The 18,040-nt window shown below is 37.0% G+C and overlaps 1 protein-coding gene across 3 annotated transcripts in view; it reads right to left on the bottom strand.

The window, feature by feature from the left end:
- The window catches only part of LOC127857980 (putative cytochrome P450 120), a 32,011-nt gene that overhangs the window by 10,896 nt on the left and 3,075 nt on the right, over nucleotides 1–18,040 (bottom strand). For 2 of the 3 annotated variants that reach the window (XM_052394783.1, XM_052394784.1), the window contains exons 3-12: nucleotides 17,542–17,788; nucleotides 12,100–12,177; nucleotides 11,423–11,507; nucleotides 10,950–10,985; nucleotides 9,957–10,087; nucleotides 8,801–8,877; nucleotides 6,918–7,106; nucleotides 5,261–5,371; nucleotides 2,343–2,470; nucleotides 244–331 (exon numbers count right to left, since the gene is read on the bottom strand). In XM_052394783.1, coding sequence (XP_052250743.1) covers nucleotides 244–331; nucleotides 2,343–2,470; nucleotides 5,261–5,371; nucleotides 6,918–7,106; nucleotides 8,801–8,877; nucleotides 9,957–10,087; nucleotides 10,950–10,985; nucleotides 11,423–11,507; nucleotides 12,100–12,177; nucleotides 17,542–17,734 — 1,116 coding nt within the window. In that variant the 5' untranslated portion in view covers nucleotides 17,735–17,788. The remainder of the gene's footprint in view (nucleotides 1–243; nucleotides 332–2,342; nucleotides 2,471–5,260; nucleotides 5,372–6,917; nucleotides 7,107–8,800; nucleotides 8,878–9,956; nucleotides 10,088–10,949; nucleotides 10,986–11,422; nucleotides 11,508–12,099; nucleotides 12,178–17,541; nucleotides 17,789–18,040) is intronic. The other variant, XM_052394785.1, reaches the window with a different exon arrangement.

Here is an 18,040-nt window from a genome sequence, read left to right as displayed (position 1 = left end):
AGACATTGTTAACTTACTTAAGATGCTTTCTGGACACTGAGTCCAGACCTAGACATTTAAATACCTGATGCTAGAATTAGAATTAAACCATATGAAATTAAACAAAAAGATGCTTCTTGAACTCTTTCCCAGGCCAAGACATAGGAAAATATGCTTAAGATGCTTTGTAAACTCTTGACCCAGGCCTCAACATTGCGCAATACTTTTACAATGCTTAGACAACACTGGTCCAAGGCAATATACCTTGATGATGGTCCACACCAGCTGCTCCCCGATGCACTGCCGAGGCCCTGCCCCTAATGTGAACAGCTTATCTTGGTCATTTTTGTTGCTGAAATGCAGAACAATGCAGGTCAATTTTTAGTGAGGGTTCTGAGAAAATGGGGCTTTATGCATGTGTGTAAAGTTTCATCCCAGATTAGCATGTGCTGTCTGCACAGGCTAACCAGGGACAACACTTTCGGCGTTCACTGGTTCTTTTTTTCTAAAGAACAAACTTTCTTAAAATTATAAATTCCATAACAATGGAATTTGTCGTCCCTGATAAGCCTTTGGGAAATGCAAAGGTTAATGTTGGACAACACTTTATGCACATTCATTAAGCCCAGTTTTATCAGAATGAGGCCCATAGAATAAATACAAAAAATCCTAAATACCTGCAAACTTGTAGTTTAAAAATCTTTGAAAGTAGACATAAATGTAGACTGCAGTGAGACAAAAATTATAAATTCCTGATGATCACATTGTGCCCCTTGGTTTAATACTCTTCACAGATTTCTTAACAAGAGGCCCTGAAAGGCCCAAAGTTGCTCACCTGAGATTACAAGATATTATTGGGACAAATCTTCTGACCAAGTTTCATGAAGATCGGAAAATAAATTTGGCCTCTAGAGTGTAAACAAGGTTTTACTATAGCCATATAAGGAAAATGCCCCGCCCCCTTGCAGCCATGTTTTTCAACCAACCAGCATCATTTTTGAACTCTTCCAAGATATTATCGGGATGAAACTTCTGACCAAGTTAAATGAAGATCGGACAGTAAATGTGGCCTCTAGAGTGTTGACAAGATTTTACTATAGCCATATAAGGAAAAATGCCCCGCCCCTTGGAAGCCATGTTTTTCAAGCAAACATAATTATTTTCCAACTCATCCAGGATATCATTGAGACCAATCTTCTGACCAAATTTCATGAAGATTGGACAATAAATGTGGCCTCTAGAGTGTTAACAAGATTTTACTAAAGCCATATATAGCCATATAAGAAAAAATGCCCCGCCCCTGGCGGCCATGTTTTTTCAACCAACGGGCATCATTTGTGAACTCATCCAAGATATTATTGGGATGAATCTTCTAACCAAGTTTCATGAAGATCAGACAATAAATGTGGCCTCTAGAGTACTAACAAGATTTTACTATAGCGATATATAGCCATATAAGGAAAAATGCCCCGCCCCTTGGCAGCCATGTTTTTAAGCAAACGTAACCATTTTCGAACTCATCCAAGATATCATTGAGACCAATCTTCTGACCAAATTTCATGAAGATTGGACACTAAATGTGGCCTCTACAGAGTTCACAAGGCAAATGTTGACGCAGCACAACGCACAACGGACCACGGACAAAAGGCGATCACAAAAGCTCACCTTTAGCATGTTGTGCTCAGGTGAGCTAAAAACAAACAAGCAAATTCGTTGAATTGATATCCCCCGCCAATTATCTTCTGGACACAAAAATATTTCATTTGACACTCAAAAAAGCATTTTTTCCAGATACAAAGGGCCTTTATTGTCCAATGGTGTACAATGCCATTTGGCGTGCATCATCCTCTTATCCATATATATATACTCATACCAAGTTTCAATGAAATCCGCCAAAGCACTTCCAAGATATGGCTCCGGACACAAAAAAGCATTTTTCCAAGATACAGAGGGGAATAACTCTGTTATTAACAGATGGTGTACAATGCCATTAGGCGTGCATCATCCTCTTATCCATATATATATACTCATACCAAGTTTCATTGAAATCCGCCAAAGCACTTCCAAGATATGGCTTCGACAAGTGCCGGACGGACGGACAGAAGGACAGAAAGACAGACGGAAGGACGGAAAGACAGACGGAAGGATGGACAACGCTAAAACAATATCCCTCCGCCTATGGCGGGGAATAACAACATTTCTTTTCCAATATCAAATCTCTTTTGTAAATAAATGCACAATTTTGAAAATTATTGGTAAACTCATAGATTAAATACTACTTTTTTCTCTCACAAAGTTACAATACAATCTCACTCTGGGACCCACTTTTCTTGTAAGTAGTAACACAGTTACACATCACTAACCTTTGACTCCACCTCTCTGGCATGAAGGCATCTGATTGGTCAAACACATCTGGGTCCCTGTGTGCAGCATAGGTCATGTACAGAAGAGCATGGCCGGCTGGGAACCGATACCCTCCACATGTTACTTCCTGTTGATGAAAAATCACTACACATTGAGTGTTTTATCCAGGCATAATCAGCATGGCGCCCCGCCATGCCCCTTTTATCGGAGCGCCACGCTGCGCCTTTCAAAGCTAATTAGCGCCACAGGCCCTTTTATCTAGATCCATATGTATCAAGTCTTATCTGCTTTTGCAATCGTGTGTTATCTCGGTGTCCCCAAGACACGCATATTAATGCATGACTGCGTATGACGCAATAAAAGAGAGCCTATTACCCGAAAAGTGCTGTAAACATCAATAATCATCCCGTAGCAGTTAATTTCGCGAGTTGGCATAAGCTCCAAATACGACATGTTAACTCCGCCTACGGCATTTTTGTGATGCATACATCATTTTGATTGGCTAAGCAGCATTTTTAATGGAAACAAATCAGAAATAGGTGTTTGTTCTTCTGTGGCCTCGACGTAGTTTTTTAACGTTGTTTTTCATGCATAAGAACGTCTGTAGAAACACAATTTCTTAGAGCGAATAAATTTTCTACATTAACAACAAATAAATTTAAATTGACGCAATCAATATGGAGACAAACTATTTAAATATATCCATCATGTTTAAGCTTACGTTGTCATGTTTTTTATGGGGAACGTTTGGGGCTTGTCCTAAAGCCGTTTCCGAACCCGTAACCTTTAAGAGCAAAGTCTATTGCGCTACCAATGGGTTATTTGGCTCGATCGGTCATTGACGGCTCGGGTACTACTTACATGTACCCCTGGTACTATTAAGTATAGTTACAAGTACCCAGGGTACGGCAAATATACTTAAACGCACCCGGTCAATATATTAGACTGTACCCGAGTTATATTCCTGCCCAAAATCCGGTGTCGTAAAACGCGCAACCTTTTTCGGAAAAAATGGTTTTGTGTCGACGAATTAATGATAGTAAGGTTTCTAAATGACAAACAACGATGACCCAAACTTCTTGCGCAGACTATTTATCTGAAATAAACCAGCAATAGTTGTTATCGCGTATGACTGGTGTTTTTTCGCTCACTTACAAGAGGTACAAATAAAATTTAACTAAATCAACGACGTTACGTATTGTTATTCAAACTAAAATGATCCAAAATCTTTTGTTAAAATCAGAAAATTCGTAAGACAGAAAAAAGTTGAAAACACCCAATGTGCCCTTTGTAAGAGAATCGCAGTGCGAAATGCCTTTTTTTAAGTCATGCGCCATGCCCCTCTGCCCTTCAATATCAAACACTAACATTGTAAAGATTATTATTTCAGTTGCGTTTCTTTCAATCAATGGAAGACACATTTTTAAGAAATTGTATCAAAAAATCTATGTAACAGCTGACAAAAAGATAATCAGTTCGAACTCTAACATGGGCATAGAATCACTAACATACTAACTTCAATATTCAGACTCAACATTTTATTTTCTGAATTTTTTAGATGTTTGACCATCATGCTCAATTCAATGTTAACAAAAGCTTTTTTGAGCTTTATGTCTGACTCAACCCTAAGTTTTAGGAGGACAATGTGCATTTGTTATAGCTGAGATTTGAGACTGTTCAAGTGCTGACCGACATTCTCAATACTCAGCTGAGTAGATACTCATATCTCATCTTCTGAGTTGAGCAAAAATTTGAGAATGTTCATGATACTGAGCCATGTGCATTAGCATTACTGGTTAATTTTCTGCAAATCCATTGAGGATTATTTCTTCAAATAATATCACACTGTATGATAGTCACAATTTCACTGGAAACACAAAAACACAAGAAAACATAACTTTCAAACAGCTTTGCAAGTTTGCATAAAAATGTCTGATTCTAATAAATGTTTTGTAACATCTTTGAAGTAGTTTTTACTGATCCCGAAAACTTAAACAATATGAGGTTTGATTATATATGGGCTGTGCTCTGTGAAAAGGGGGTTAAATGCATGTGCGTAAAGTGTAGTCCCAGATAAGCCTGTGCAGTCCACACAGGCTAATCAGGGAAGACGCTTTCCGTCTAATTTGCATTTTTGCTAAGACGGGACTTCTTTAAAAGACAATTTTCATAAAAGCAGAAAGTGTAGTCACGGATAAGCCTGTGCAGACTGCACAGGCTAATCTGGGATGACACTTTACGCACATCCATTAAACCCCCTTTTAACACGGCACGGCTCATATATATTCTATAATTTCTGGGCCAACTAGAACTCAGTTTTTCCTTGAAAATGAAGAAAAATCCAGTTAACTTCTCTTGTTGTCAGGTATAATATCAGTCCAGTTAAGAAAAAAAGTGTTGTTCCAGACAGTGTGCAAACTGCACTGGCTAATCTGGATTGACATTTTATGCACTTGAATTAAGTACGGTTTTCCCAGAGCACTTCATACTAGTCACATCAGCGTACCAAGATCAGTCTGAGTAGGGAAATTATCTGCTGTGATATTACTGAATAACTGTTGAAAGTAACAACAAGAGCACCGCATAGCGGGAGCCAACGCTCGGCTGTGGGTGCAGTTTTTAATAAATGAAAGCTTGTCAGAAGTGACCTTGACCTTTGACCTAGTGACCCCCAAAATGAGTGTGGCATGTAGATCTCATCAAGGTGCATCTACATATGAAGTTTCAAAGTTGTATGTGGAAGCACTTTGATTTTAGAGCATATGTTAAGGTTTTAGCACAACGCGGACGGCAGACGCCAAACGACAAGCTGGCAATACCTCGGGTTTTCTCCGAAAACAGCTGAGCTAAAAAATCATACCAACCAAAAAAAAATATAAAATATTCCCTAATTTTAACAAGAACATTCTGACCTCACCTCGCATATGATCCGTCTTCCAGCCAGGAATGGCGGGTACAACCTAACAACTTCCAGAAGGTGGCGTTCCAACAGATCTGGGTCTTCTAGCAGCATGTTTTGATTTCCAACCTGCAAAATCAAATTTTATTTCTCTCTAAACAACTATTGGCCTATCCCTGACAGGTTCAGACAGGTTTCACTGTTTAATGTTTGGTTCAGACAGGTTTCACTGTTTAATGTTTGGTTCAGACAGGTTTCACTGTTTAATGCTTATAATGAAATCAAACATAAAGAAAAAGACATAATCCTATTTTCACAATAAACAATTATTGAGTAACGATCTTGAAAAACAGGGCTTACTGTATGTGCATAAAATGTTGTTCCACAGGCTAATAAGGGATGGCACTTTCTGTCTAAACTGAATTTTCGCAACAGAGACTTTCTTTTAAATAAAAAATACCAAGAAAGCGGGAAGTGTTGTCCCTGATAAGCCTGTGCATTAAGCCCCGTTTTCCCAGAGTGGGCTCAATTTGTTTTTCTCTGAAAACCAAACAAAAGGCCTTTTCCCGACACTATATGGTTTAGAAAGGTTTCACTTTATAAGGCTTTGAAGGAAATCAAGCAGAAATAAAAAACACATAAACAATAGGCCCGTTTCTAACACTTATCTGTTTAAACAGGTTTCACAGTATAAGGCTTTTTATGAAATCAATCATAAATAAAAAGAAACACATGCATGGAAACCCATTTTCCCCGAGTCACCAGGGGCTCATTTCAATGCATTCCAAATTGCTTCAGTTTTAGTGAAAGAAAATTATGTTTACTTCATACAAAAATATTTTGCATGTAAGAAATGCATTCATTGATGCTTATCTTTCAAGGCATGGTACCCATTGAATGCCACTGCCGCCAACAACCAGCATAGTGTTAATATTTGATTTACTCAAGTGGAATCACATGCTATGTATGCATAGAAACTATCAGATTCATCAGCAAATTTGTTGAAGTGATATCACCCGTCATAACTTAAAAGTTTGTGAAAAACAAGCAGACTGACAGACAGGCGGACAGACAACGCCATACCTATATCCCTCCGCCTTTGGCACTGGATAATGATCATTATAACTGGCAACTTTTTTTCTGCTGGAACAAAATGCCCATAAGTAAAACTGTCTGCACAGTTAATTTTTTATAAAATAGTTGATGAGTGGGTCGTTTAAAAAATACTAAATAAGATATAATACATTTAACCCCTTTTACTGCCAATCTTGATCACAAACAATGTGAGAATGGACGACAGAGCCTTGCCCTGGGGAAACCATGCTTAAAGCATGTGTGTGCAGTGTTGTCCCACATTAGCTTGTGCAGTCTGCACATCTTTTACAACAGACTTGCTTTAACCACTCAGAGGCAAAGTGAAAATGGCTATGTGCAAACAGCTGAAACCAGAACAGCCTGCGAGTAACTCGCAGTCTGTTCAGGTTTTATGCTGTTTGCTGCTCATCAGTAACTAAGGGTTGGAAATGAAGCCTTCAAAACTTGAATCTAACAAGAAAGGTATTTAATTAAATTTAACTTTGTAAGGGACTACACATGCATCAAAATACGTACCTAAGTGGAAAAGGGTTTACACAAAATTCCATGCTATTTCTAACATTTCAGAAATACTACACACCTCACTACCGATCTCAATCATAAACGATGTGAGAATGGACGACAGAGCCTTCGGGATGAGGGCGGATGTAAACAGCAGCAGGTGGTTGTTCACCAGCACATCAGAGAAGTTTGGAAGTCTCTCAACGTGCTTCGGAAACTGATGACGCTTCTCCTTGCGACGCTCGTTGATGATCTCCAGGAGTTTTCTCTGAATGTTATATAATATGAGTTGTGTTCTAAGAAAACTGGGCATAATGCATGTGCGTAAAGTGTCGTCCCATATTAGCCTGTGCAGTCTGCACAGGCTAATCAGGGACGACACTTTCCGGCTTAATTGGATTTTTTCTAAGAGACTTCATTTAACGAAAAATGTAATATAAGCGGAAAGTGTCGTTCCTGATTAGCCTGTGCGCACTGCACAGGCTTATCTGGGAGGACACTTTAAGCACATGCATTATGCCCAGATTTCTCAAAATGCAACTCATACAATGGGGCCTGAATTATTACACATCATACAAAGAACTAATGTTATGATGCAACATTTTAAGAAAGTCTCTTCCAAACCAAAATCCAGATTGTCATAAAGTGTTGTCCCTGATAAGCCTGTGGAGACTGCACAGGCTTATCAGGGACAACACTTTATGCACATGCATTAAGCCCTGTAAGCCTTGAGCACAGCTAATTTATTAAATTCTGCAGTCTGAATTATAAAACATAATACAGAATACAGAAAACTGAAGTTATGATGAAACATTTTAACATTTAAGTACCAGGCACAAACCACTTTTAACAAGTATGTTGCAATAATTATTTTCTTTGTCGTTCTATCTTTAGCTTGCCTTTAATATTAGGACCATTTTGTTCATAAATGTCTATTTGCTGTCCAATATTTTTGTTTGTTTTTTGTACGTTACCAATTTACATTCACAATTCTCATTTTCACAATTATGAATTACTTGGAAAAACGGGCTAAATGTATGTAGTCTGCAATTGCAATTCAGGCCCCCTCCGCCTCAACTGGAGTTTTGCAAAGAAGAGACTTTCTTTCAACGGAAAATACCATAAAGGCAGTGAGTGTCTTCCCTGATTAGAATTTGCAGACCGCACAGACTAATCAGGGTTGTCACTTTTAGCTTATACATAAATCCCGATCTTCCCAAAACAATGCTCAAACGTATTTCTTACAAACAAGATAGTTTTAAGTAAAAAATTCATTTTCATTTATTGCAACTGATATCAATTCAGCATGCATTACTTTATTTTCTGTGGACAGAGGCTTTCAGAATGAGAAATAATTTAATTCTGAGGAGGTAATCACGTGACAAAGAAAATGGAAACGTCCATGCAGAGACAGGTATTTTTCGCCGTCTTATACCCTTTCTAGTTGTATTGATTGTGTCTTGTTCTGAAACAACTGGGCTTAATGCTTGTGCGTAAAGTGCCGTCCCAGATAAGCCTGTGCAGTCCGCACAGGCTAATCAGGGACGATATTTTCAGCTTTTATGGTATTTTTAGTTTGAAGGAAGTCCCTTTTTACCGAAAATCAAGTTTAAGCGGAAAGTGTCTTCCCTGATTAGCCTGTGCGGACTGCACAGGCCAATCTGGGACGGCACTTTACGTACATGCATTATGCCCAGTTTTATCAGAACAAGACACGATTGTTTAAATGCCGCTCACTTTCCAGTTGTATAAGCAAGAAAGTGATTAAGGTTTATTTCGTATTTGGTAGCTGCAATTTTGTGATCAGATTAAAAAATTTGCAGCCAGTAAAGTCGCCAGATAGAACGAATATTAATACGAAATAAACACTTATCGCTTTGCACAAATTTGCGAAAAATTCCTGTCTTGGCATTCACTTCGACAACTTGTTTGTCATGTGATTACCTCCTCTGTTACTAGTACCTTTGCATCCAATGCTTTACTGTATGTAGTCTCACTCATCATGGGTATTTTTACAGCAACAGGCACTGATATTATACCTGACAACAATTGAAGTTAACCCTTTACCACTTAGATACGTATTTTGAAGCAAAGACCTTTCTTATTTGATTTAAGTTTAAAAGACTTCATTTCCAACCCTTAGATACTGATGAGCAGCAAACAGCATAAAACCTGAAGAGACTGCAATTTACTAGCAGGCTGTTCTGGTTTTATGCTGTTTGCACATAGCCATTTTCAGTTTGATTCTGATTGGTAAAGGGTTTAACTGGAGTTTGGTCACAAAAGCAACTAAACCACCCCTGAACCACTTTGCAACAGGCATGGCAGCCAAGTCCAGTGCTAAGTTCAAGGGCACATAACATGTAGATCACTGGACATGGAAAGGTCTCTTGAACACCTACACTTCATGGTGATGACATAATTCATGTTTAAATACGATAGCTTGAGAAATATTTTATGCTTGTAGAAAAACAATCTTAGGAATAAGAGGTAATATATAAAAGAAATGCAATATATATGCAATATAGTTACAACATATCTTATAGAATATGTTTTATTGTTATGTACATAGAGATATGCATCGTCATATTATAATAATTCAAAAACTTTGCTTTTTCACATAAATGCTCCATTCTGATTGGATAATCGGCTCACATGGCCTGTGTTTGATATCCCAATGAACCATTAACGTTTGCAAACTAACTCATCAATATTCATTACCAAACTACTTTTTCATCAACAAAATAATGTTGTCATTGCAACTTAACGTCATTGCTTTTTATCCTTCAAAAGTGAATTACTGTTTGCCGCAAACAGAAATATTTTTTGTTTCATTAAAGATGAAACTCAAAGTTGAACAAGATGCGCACGCCAACAAATAAACGTCTGTTGTGGCTCTTGTAGTTTTAACGATTGCAGTTTTTATACACATAATGGTGCAACTTTAAGAACTTAACTTTTTTTCTGCAGAAGAACTGCTATTCAATTCTTACATATATAGTGATAGTGGAGTTTACTCTACATGAACTTTCCTTTGAATATATTAAGTGTTCAAAATGCAGTCAAGAGTGTGATACAAAGTAGATCAATGATAAAACAATAAGAAATAAGGGAGTACCATGCCAATGGGTCACGGTAAGATCTGTCACTAAACTCGCGTCTGATTGGCTGAAATCTAAGCCTAAGAACAGACTCAGACAAATCTCGATGGCAAGTTTCTTGAAGAACATGTATATGCAGACTGGTGCTCTGAAAAATGTGGTATGTATAAGAAATAATCTGAGAATAGTTCTGGGAAAACTGGGCTCAATGCATGTGCTTAAAAAATCAACCAGATTACATATGTAGCTTGTGCAGTCCGCACAGGCTAATCAGAAATGACACTTAGCGCCTTTATTAAAAAAATGTGTAAGGAAAGTCTCTTTTAAACAAAAATATATTTAAGACAGTAAGTGTTGTCCCTGATTAGCCTGTTTGGACTGCACAGGCTAATCTGGGACAACACTTTACGTACATGCATTAAGCCCAGTTTTCACAGAACAAGGCTCAATTAGTCCTTTATTTACACTTAAATATATAGAACAGACCTTTGGACTCCATCTGTCATCTGAGATTATGAATTATAAATAGGATTAAGATGTGAATCTTGTTTTTCACCAAAAACTTCCTTAATATGGAACTAGGAAAGTTAAAATAAACACTAGATGAAAAAATATAACCTTGGGATACATATATACTTGTATTAAACAAAATTAGCATATCTGAGACGTTGATACCAAATCCTTGCAGAAAAAAAAAGCGAATTATTTTACAGCCACAGTCTCCAACTATCTAGTTTGACCTAAAATCCTTTACCACTTAGCTACGTATTTTAAGGCATTTGTAGTCCCTTAGAACGTTAAATTAATTTAAGACCTTTCTTACTAGATTCAAGTTTTAAAGGCTTCATTCATAAGATACTGATGAGCAGCAAACAGCATAAAACCTGAACAGACTGTGAGTTACTCGAAGGCTGTTCTGGTTTTATGCTGTTTGCACATAGCCATTTTCACTTTGCTTCTGAGGGGTAAAGGGTTAAAGCTAGCAGTGAAGAAACAATCAGAATACTAACCCAGTAAGTATATCTTTAATGGCATTCTTCACGATTCTAAAACAAAGAAGTAATTTTGCATGCAAAAGATTTAACAAACCAAATGGCTACCACAATGTTCTGTTAAATCAAAGAGGAAGTAAAGTGACAATGAAGCCCTGGACGTAAAACTGCGGGACAGTGTACTAAGTATCTTCTGTCTAATAACCGGAACTGTCTCTTGCATCTCATACTATTCCCTAAACCAACAAAAAAGTCTTTGACCTCTTTTTAGCGTTTAATTGCAGTTTGCAATGTTTTGTTGCAAAAGTACCATTCTGCTGATATTATGTAACATAACAAATATTTTGGGCATCATTGTATAAATATAATTATCAAAATTTGACCAACGCAATAACCCTTATTTCAAATACTCTTCAAAAGACAGTCACGCCCAAAACATGGGCAATTATGATTAGTTTTACTGTATTTTATCAACTATGTTATAATTATACCTGTCTATATCCGACTGGTATGTTTTTATTGCATCCACTGTAAACAACTCGCTAAGCGCATCCCGCAGCCCTGTTGAGAAATCTCCTGAAACATGTTTGTAAAACTCATTACACACAGCAATCTGTTTCTCAAAAGATTTTCTTCTATATTGAACAATAATTATTTAGCACATGATGTTACATGTATAAACATACTTAAGACATATAAATATGAAATTATGATTTGTACACATATTTTGTTTGGTGATTGGTCAACTTAAATGTCAAATGGAAAAAGTATGCAGACCATGTAGGTAATATCAGTATTTACAGACCATTAACTGGTATTTATCTAATAAACAATCCTCAGTTAATAAATTTTGTCAATAATTAAAAAGTATTTTAAATGCTCTAGGAAAGTAGGGCAAAATACATGTGAATAAATTGTCGTTCCAGAAGAGCCTGTGCAGTCTTTACAGGCTAATAAAGACCAACACTTTCCACTTTCATTGTATTTCTCATAAAATTAAAGGAAGTCTCTTTCTTATTACAAATCTAGTTTTGGTGGAACTTAGTTTCATCTCTGATTAAACTGGGCACACTAAACAGGCTAATCTGGGACGACACTTAACCCACATATTTTTATCCCAGTTTTCCGAGAACAAGGCGTATTTTAACAATATTGGCAGATAACTTACCATCTGTAAACAAAATATTTTCACCATAAATTTCTTCCATGAATTGCTTGTAGCCCAATTCTAACTTATCACTGTGTTCTGAAATATTTATCATTTCATATTGTGAAAAATTAAACTTAAGGAAAATATTACTATAATTACTTAAAGTGATATTATGGGCATCTAACAGTTTATAGGTGTCTATCGCAACCGTTGTTTATTTTTGGTTTTCACTTCATATACACTTATATTTATTAATGCAGCATCAACATACTAAAACAATATACCAGAAAGAGAAAAATAATGCGTTTGAATACCAACCGTACTTTCGTTTGACAACTGATCATGCATGTACGATTTGAACCTAAATTTAGTTTTAGTGCAGATTCGTTCATACGACACAAAGACACAATTTTGTTTACGGATCATTTCGGCTTACAGGACTGGGTGGGTCACGAAAGAATATTGAATAAAAAATGTATTTTTATAAACAACTGGTAGCAAGATGAGTTGCAGATAATTGATCAGTAACCACATTTTAACTAACTCTTTTGACCTGTTAATTCTTTTCAGCTCAATTCAACAGTGCAAAATGCCCATAATATCACTTTAACAAATACAATATCATTCAACCAGCAATTTTAATCTCATCTATATGAACAAAAAATATCAAAAAGCAACCATGTCACTAGTGTTTGAACTTGCCTTAAATCTGGCTGGAATAATATATTGTTAATAATAACATACTCTATTATATATTCCATATAGTGCATTTTAAACAAATAACCTATTTTAACTAAGAAGTAAAGGAGCTTGTTAAATTCTTCGATAAAAAATGTATGCTAAACTGCATTATTCATAAAACTGAATATGTTCTCTGTGGCATAATATTAATTTTCTATTCAGTTTTATCTCTGACTTTTGAGCAAACCGCAGATCATTTTCAACAGTAGACAAGAGTGCCAAACTGTCACAAGATACGCCCGTTCAAAGGTTTTAAACACCTGATGCTCAATGCTTGAAATGCACCAAGTGACCTCGAGACCTAATTATTGACCTGGCATGACCCATATTTGAACTTGACCTAGATATCATTTAGATGTAACATCTGACTAAATTTGGTGAAGATTAGTTGAAAACTACTTCAATTAGACTAATGGGGTTATTTACCCTCGGGACTTCGGTTAAAAACCATTGCCCGAGCACACTGCTTGACATAAAACTCTGCGTTAAAAAGCCGAAAACGGCCATAATATGGTCAGCCCGATTTTACTGGGCTGTACCATTTATAATATAAAATACTTTGCAGTGTGGATGCTGTGCTTTGATAAAAATCTAGTAGTTTAAAAATAGCTTTACTTATAATTAAATTAGATGCGACATTAACGCAATACTCAATATAAACTGCATATTGACTGAGCCTAACGCTGTTAAAAAGCGTCGTTTCTATTGGTTGAAAGGCTTATATAACGATGGCGCTGATTGGCCGAAATTTCTTATTAAAAATTACAAGTAGGTCAATCCGTTTTAAAATAGAAAAATTTCCCAGCGGATGACCTTGACATTGAGTGCACTTTGCAGATTGTAAACAATAAGAATTTCTGTGCAGGAAATATATGAGATGAAAGAAAAATTACATCCAAAAGAACTTGAATTTAATGAAATACATGAATTGTTTTATAGTAATAAATTACTATGTTGTTGTTAAATTGTTATTCTTCTTCTTATTATTATTATTAATATGATAATGTTATTAGATGTTTAAAAGGAAAGAGAAAGAGAGAGAAAAGCCCAGTTTTTATAAGTAAAGATGGTGAAAACACATACTGTTGTATGTGGCATCATCATTACTAGACCCACTGTTCAGTATATACTGGAATGGGTTGTTGGAGTCTTTAGACTTTGTGATCTGTGTTTTAAATGTTAAAATCAATATAGAATTACTTACATTTTTTTTCTATGAAAGAAAAGAAATACACGGAGGTGTAATATGTTGGAAATAAGCAAAGATTATTAATATTTTACGATTTTACAGATCACAAAGTGGTTTAACATTGCCACTATGTATTAAATCTATGGATAGATGGGAATTTGTTGTTAGAGTTATATGTTATACAAAGAACTCTTAGCGATGGGAAGATATAAAGATTAATAAACATTAATTAATAGGGAAGGAAGAGCCTGATTTAATAGCTCTAATAAGAAGCTATTAGTTTATTTATAAGAAAATAATTTTTAATTATATTTTGTATTGTAATTGGTATGTATTCGTAAATGTGGCACAATGTTGAACACTTGCAGACAGGGAATATAGCCGTAATGCTCCAACATAAGACCCTGTCTGTTTGGAATCTCATGAGGATTGGGCTATGAAGAATAGACGGCCCCCCAGAGTGGCGTTAAGACAATATTTAAAAGGGATATTAGTAATAACCCTTATAAAATAAGGGCAATGACTTATGTGTCTCCAAACGGTCACCTTTATAGGGCCACATAAAAATTATAAGTAAAACAATGAACTTTACAGTTAAAAATGAGACAGAACAGATAAATCTATACATAAAAGTAGATTATTTACATTATGTACAGTACTATATGCATTTATTTATATAAAATACAAGTTGCCACCCTGGAGGGTTAAAAGAAGGAGATTTGAAAGTGTAGGCTGGTGTGAGTGGGCAATAAACCAGCAGGGGCATTACCACTAGGTTGGTCTAAGGGAGGTAATTGTGAAGGTGGAGTCTATGACGGTTGTTTCCCATGGACCAGAGGGAGTGCACGGTAGATGAAGAATAGTATGAATACAATTGAAGGAAAATTAAATCAGTGTGATATAAAATTGGTAAAAAGACCAATTAATACCTCAATGCAGGTAAAAACCCATAAAATGCTCTTATCCAACCAATATTATTTAAATATAGGGGATAACAAGAAAGAAAAAAGTACAAAAGTACCTTATCTGCTATAAAAAATAGCAATTTAACACAAAAATAAGGAAATTTGCTATATAAAATAGCAATTTTACACAAAAATAAGGAAATTTGCTATATAAAATAGCAATTTCAACAAGAATTAACGAAATATAAGGTACAAAATTTGCTATGATGTAAAATTAGCAATACTTAGAAAATTTACAATAATACCAAAGAATTTGTATTACCCTGGATAGGGCTAAATAAGGGTTTTGCAGGGTATGGGGCCCTGCACCGTGCACTCCAGTCCGACATGGCTCTTTGAGTTTGAAGGCGAAAAGGGTGTCAAGGGGGAAGGGAGGGGGTGCAAAAGTATGTCGCAGGGAAGACAAATTGTCAGTCCGGAGATTCCACTGACCCACGACAAATTTCTTTGCCATGGAGTAGATCTCAGTAGGCGCCAGGGGTTCCCCAGCATCTACGGCCCCCCTCAAGAGGCCCTCCTTAGCCCCCCTGTCAGCCTGTTCATTCCCAATGATGTTGGCATGTGCTGGACACCATACTAATGTGACCTTTAAAGATTTATCTAGGCACTGTTGATGAAGTTCCAAAATGCTAGCTAAAATATCAGGCCTAGATGTGCTATTTCTGTTTTTTATAGACTCAAGAAATGACATTGAGTCTGATAAAATAGCAGTTTTAGTAGGTTTATTGACCAATATCCAGCACAAAGAGTATTTAATTGCCATAAGTTCTGCTGAGAAAATAGAGAGATTGTTGCTGAGCCTGTGCGTTTTGATAATATTTTTAGAAGGAAGTAGAAAGGAGTTGGCTACCAAACCAGAGTTTGGGCATTTGGAGCCGTCTGTATAGATTTTTAGATGCTCAGCATACTTATTATCTATGAGTGAGAGAGCTTCTGACTTGATGAGTTGTGGCAAGTCAGTTTTCGTTATTTTATTAGAGAGTGATAGGTCAACATCAATGGGTCCAAGCGTCCAGGGGGGGGTCTTGGAGGGCCAGAGGTCTGCTACAGGTACCTTGTCGAGGCCAGCATCTTTAACAAGGGTCCTAATACTCGCACCAAATGGTAGGGCGACGTGCTTACGCTTAAGTGTTTTCCCCTTGATGAAGGTGCCAGTCCCAACAAGTTTGTTTACAGGGTTTGAGCCATGCCGAGACTTAGCCCTGGCTCAGAAGTTATGGGACTGTTGTTTTCGGCGCAAGTCAAGGGGTAACATACCGGCCTCCTCTTCAAGCAGTGCACCCGGTGTACAGTTTAGGGCTCTCAGAGCTATCCTAAGGGCCTTATGTTGAATGGCATCAATCATTTTTAGGGCGTTTGGCTTTGCACATGCATAGATCTGGGCTCCATAATCTAGCTTTGGACGTATAAGGGACTTATTGAGAGTTAAGAGGCTATTTTTATCTGATCCGAAACCTGTGCCTCTTAACATTCTCATTAAGTTTAGGTCCCTTTCGCACCTTTCTGCCAAATATTTGAAGTGGTGAGTAAAGGTTAACTGTTTATCTAGGTACATACCTAGAAATTTCACAACTTTTTCAAAACTAATTTTGGTGCCGCCTAAATTTAAGTCCAAAGAGTGCTGAATTTGATCGCCAAATAATACTCCTACTGTTTTGGTTGGAGAAATTTTAAATCCCCATTCAATAGACCATTTCCATATGGAGTCTAAGCCTGCTTGAGCCCTCTTCTGCAGGCGTAACATGTTAGACCCCTTTAACCAAGTGCCTGAGTCGTCGGCAAACTGGGAGATAACCATTTCTGAGTCTTTTACGGCATCAGGTAGGCCGTTAACGATGAGGGAGAACAGAGTTGGGGTTATTACGGACCCCTGGGGGGTGCCGCATTCAGTTATGGTTACCTACTTCAATTAGAGAAATGCTAAATGCTTGAAATGCACTATGTGACCTCGTGACCTCGTTTTTGACCCGGCATGACCCATATTCGAACTTGACCTACATATCATCTAGACACAACTTCTGACCAAATAAGGTGAAGATCAGATGAAAACTACTTCAATTTGAGAGCGGACACCATGCTAAATGCTTGAAATGCACTAAGTAAACTCGTGACCTATTTTTTGACCCGGCATGACCCATATTTTAACTTGACCTACATATCATCTAGACACAACTTCTGACCAAATTTGGTGAAGATCGGGTGTAAACTACTTCAAGTAGAGAGCGTACACCATGCTTACACCTTGAAATGCACTAAGTGACCCCGTGACCTAGTTTTTGACCCGGCCTGACCCATATTAAAACTTGACCTAGATATTGTCTAGACACAACTTCTGACCAAGTTTGGTGAAGATCGGATGAAAACTATTTGAATTAGAGAGCGGACACTGCTGTTGACGCCGCCCGCCCACCGCCCGCCAAGGGTGAAACTATAATACGTCCCGTTTTTTAAAAACGGGCGTATAAAAATGCCTGTATTATTTTTATTTTATTTTTCATGAACCTCACCATTCTTGCCTCAAATCTGAACATTAATTTAAATACATGCATACACATGTAGGCTTACCATTCAACAATTCATGAACAACTTTATTGGACCCAACAAACACTGTTGGCTTGTTCAGAAATCTCGTCAGAAAAACACGAGACTTGTTGTCCACCATATGTTTCATCAGGAATTTGACAGGATCCTTGTAGAATTCATAAGACTTGTCGCCAAGCAACGGAAGACCTGCAGTGCCTGGAGCACTCTTGGCCATCTTGAGTCCCAAATAACCTTGTTGACATCTATCTCAAAGACATATGGACCATTTCTACAAACAAAACCAAGTTTGACATAGAATTTCTTTTTATGTTGTTCAATTTAATGTTATCCTTTCCCACTTGGTAGCAAAGTGAAAATGGCTAAACTCGCAGTCTGTTCAGGTTTAATGCTGTTTGCTGCTCATAAATATCTAAGGGTTGGAAATGAAGTCTTTAAAACTTGAAACTAATAAGAAAGGTCTTCATTAAATTTAACTTTCTGAAGGACTACAAATGCGTAAAAATACATATCATAATGGTAA

Source organism: Dreissena polymorpha, chromosome 14 (assembly GCF_020536995.1).
Source record: "Dreissena polymorpha isolate Duluth1 chromosome 14, UMN_Dpol_1.0, whole genome shotgun sequence".
In the NCBI taxonomy this organism is placed as follows: Eukaryota; Metazoa; Mollusca; class Bivalvia; order Myida; family Dreissenidae; genus Dreissena; species Dreissena polymorpha.
The sequence above is the reverse complement of the archived record's forward strand: the minus strand, read 5'-3'. Positions and strand labels throughout refer to the sequence as shown.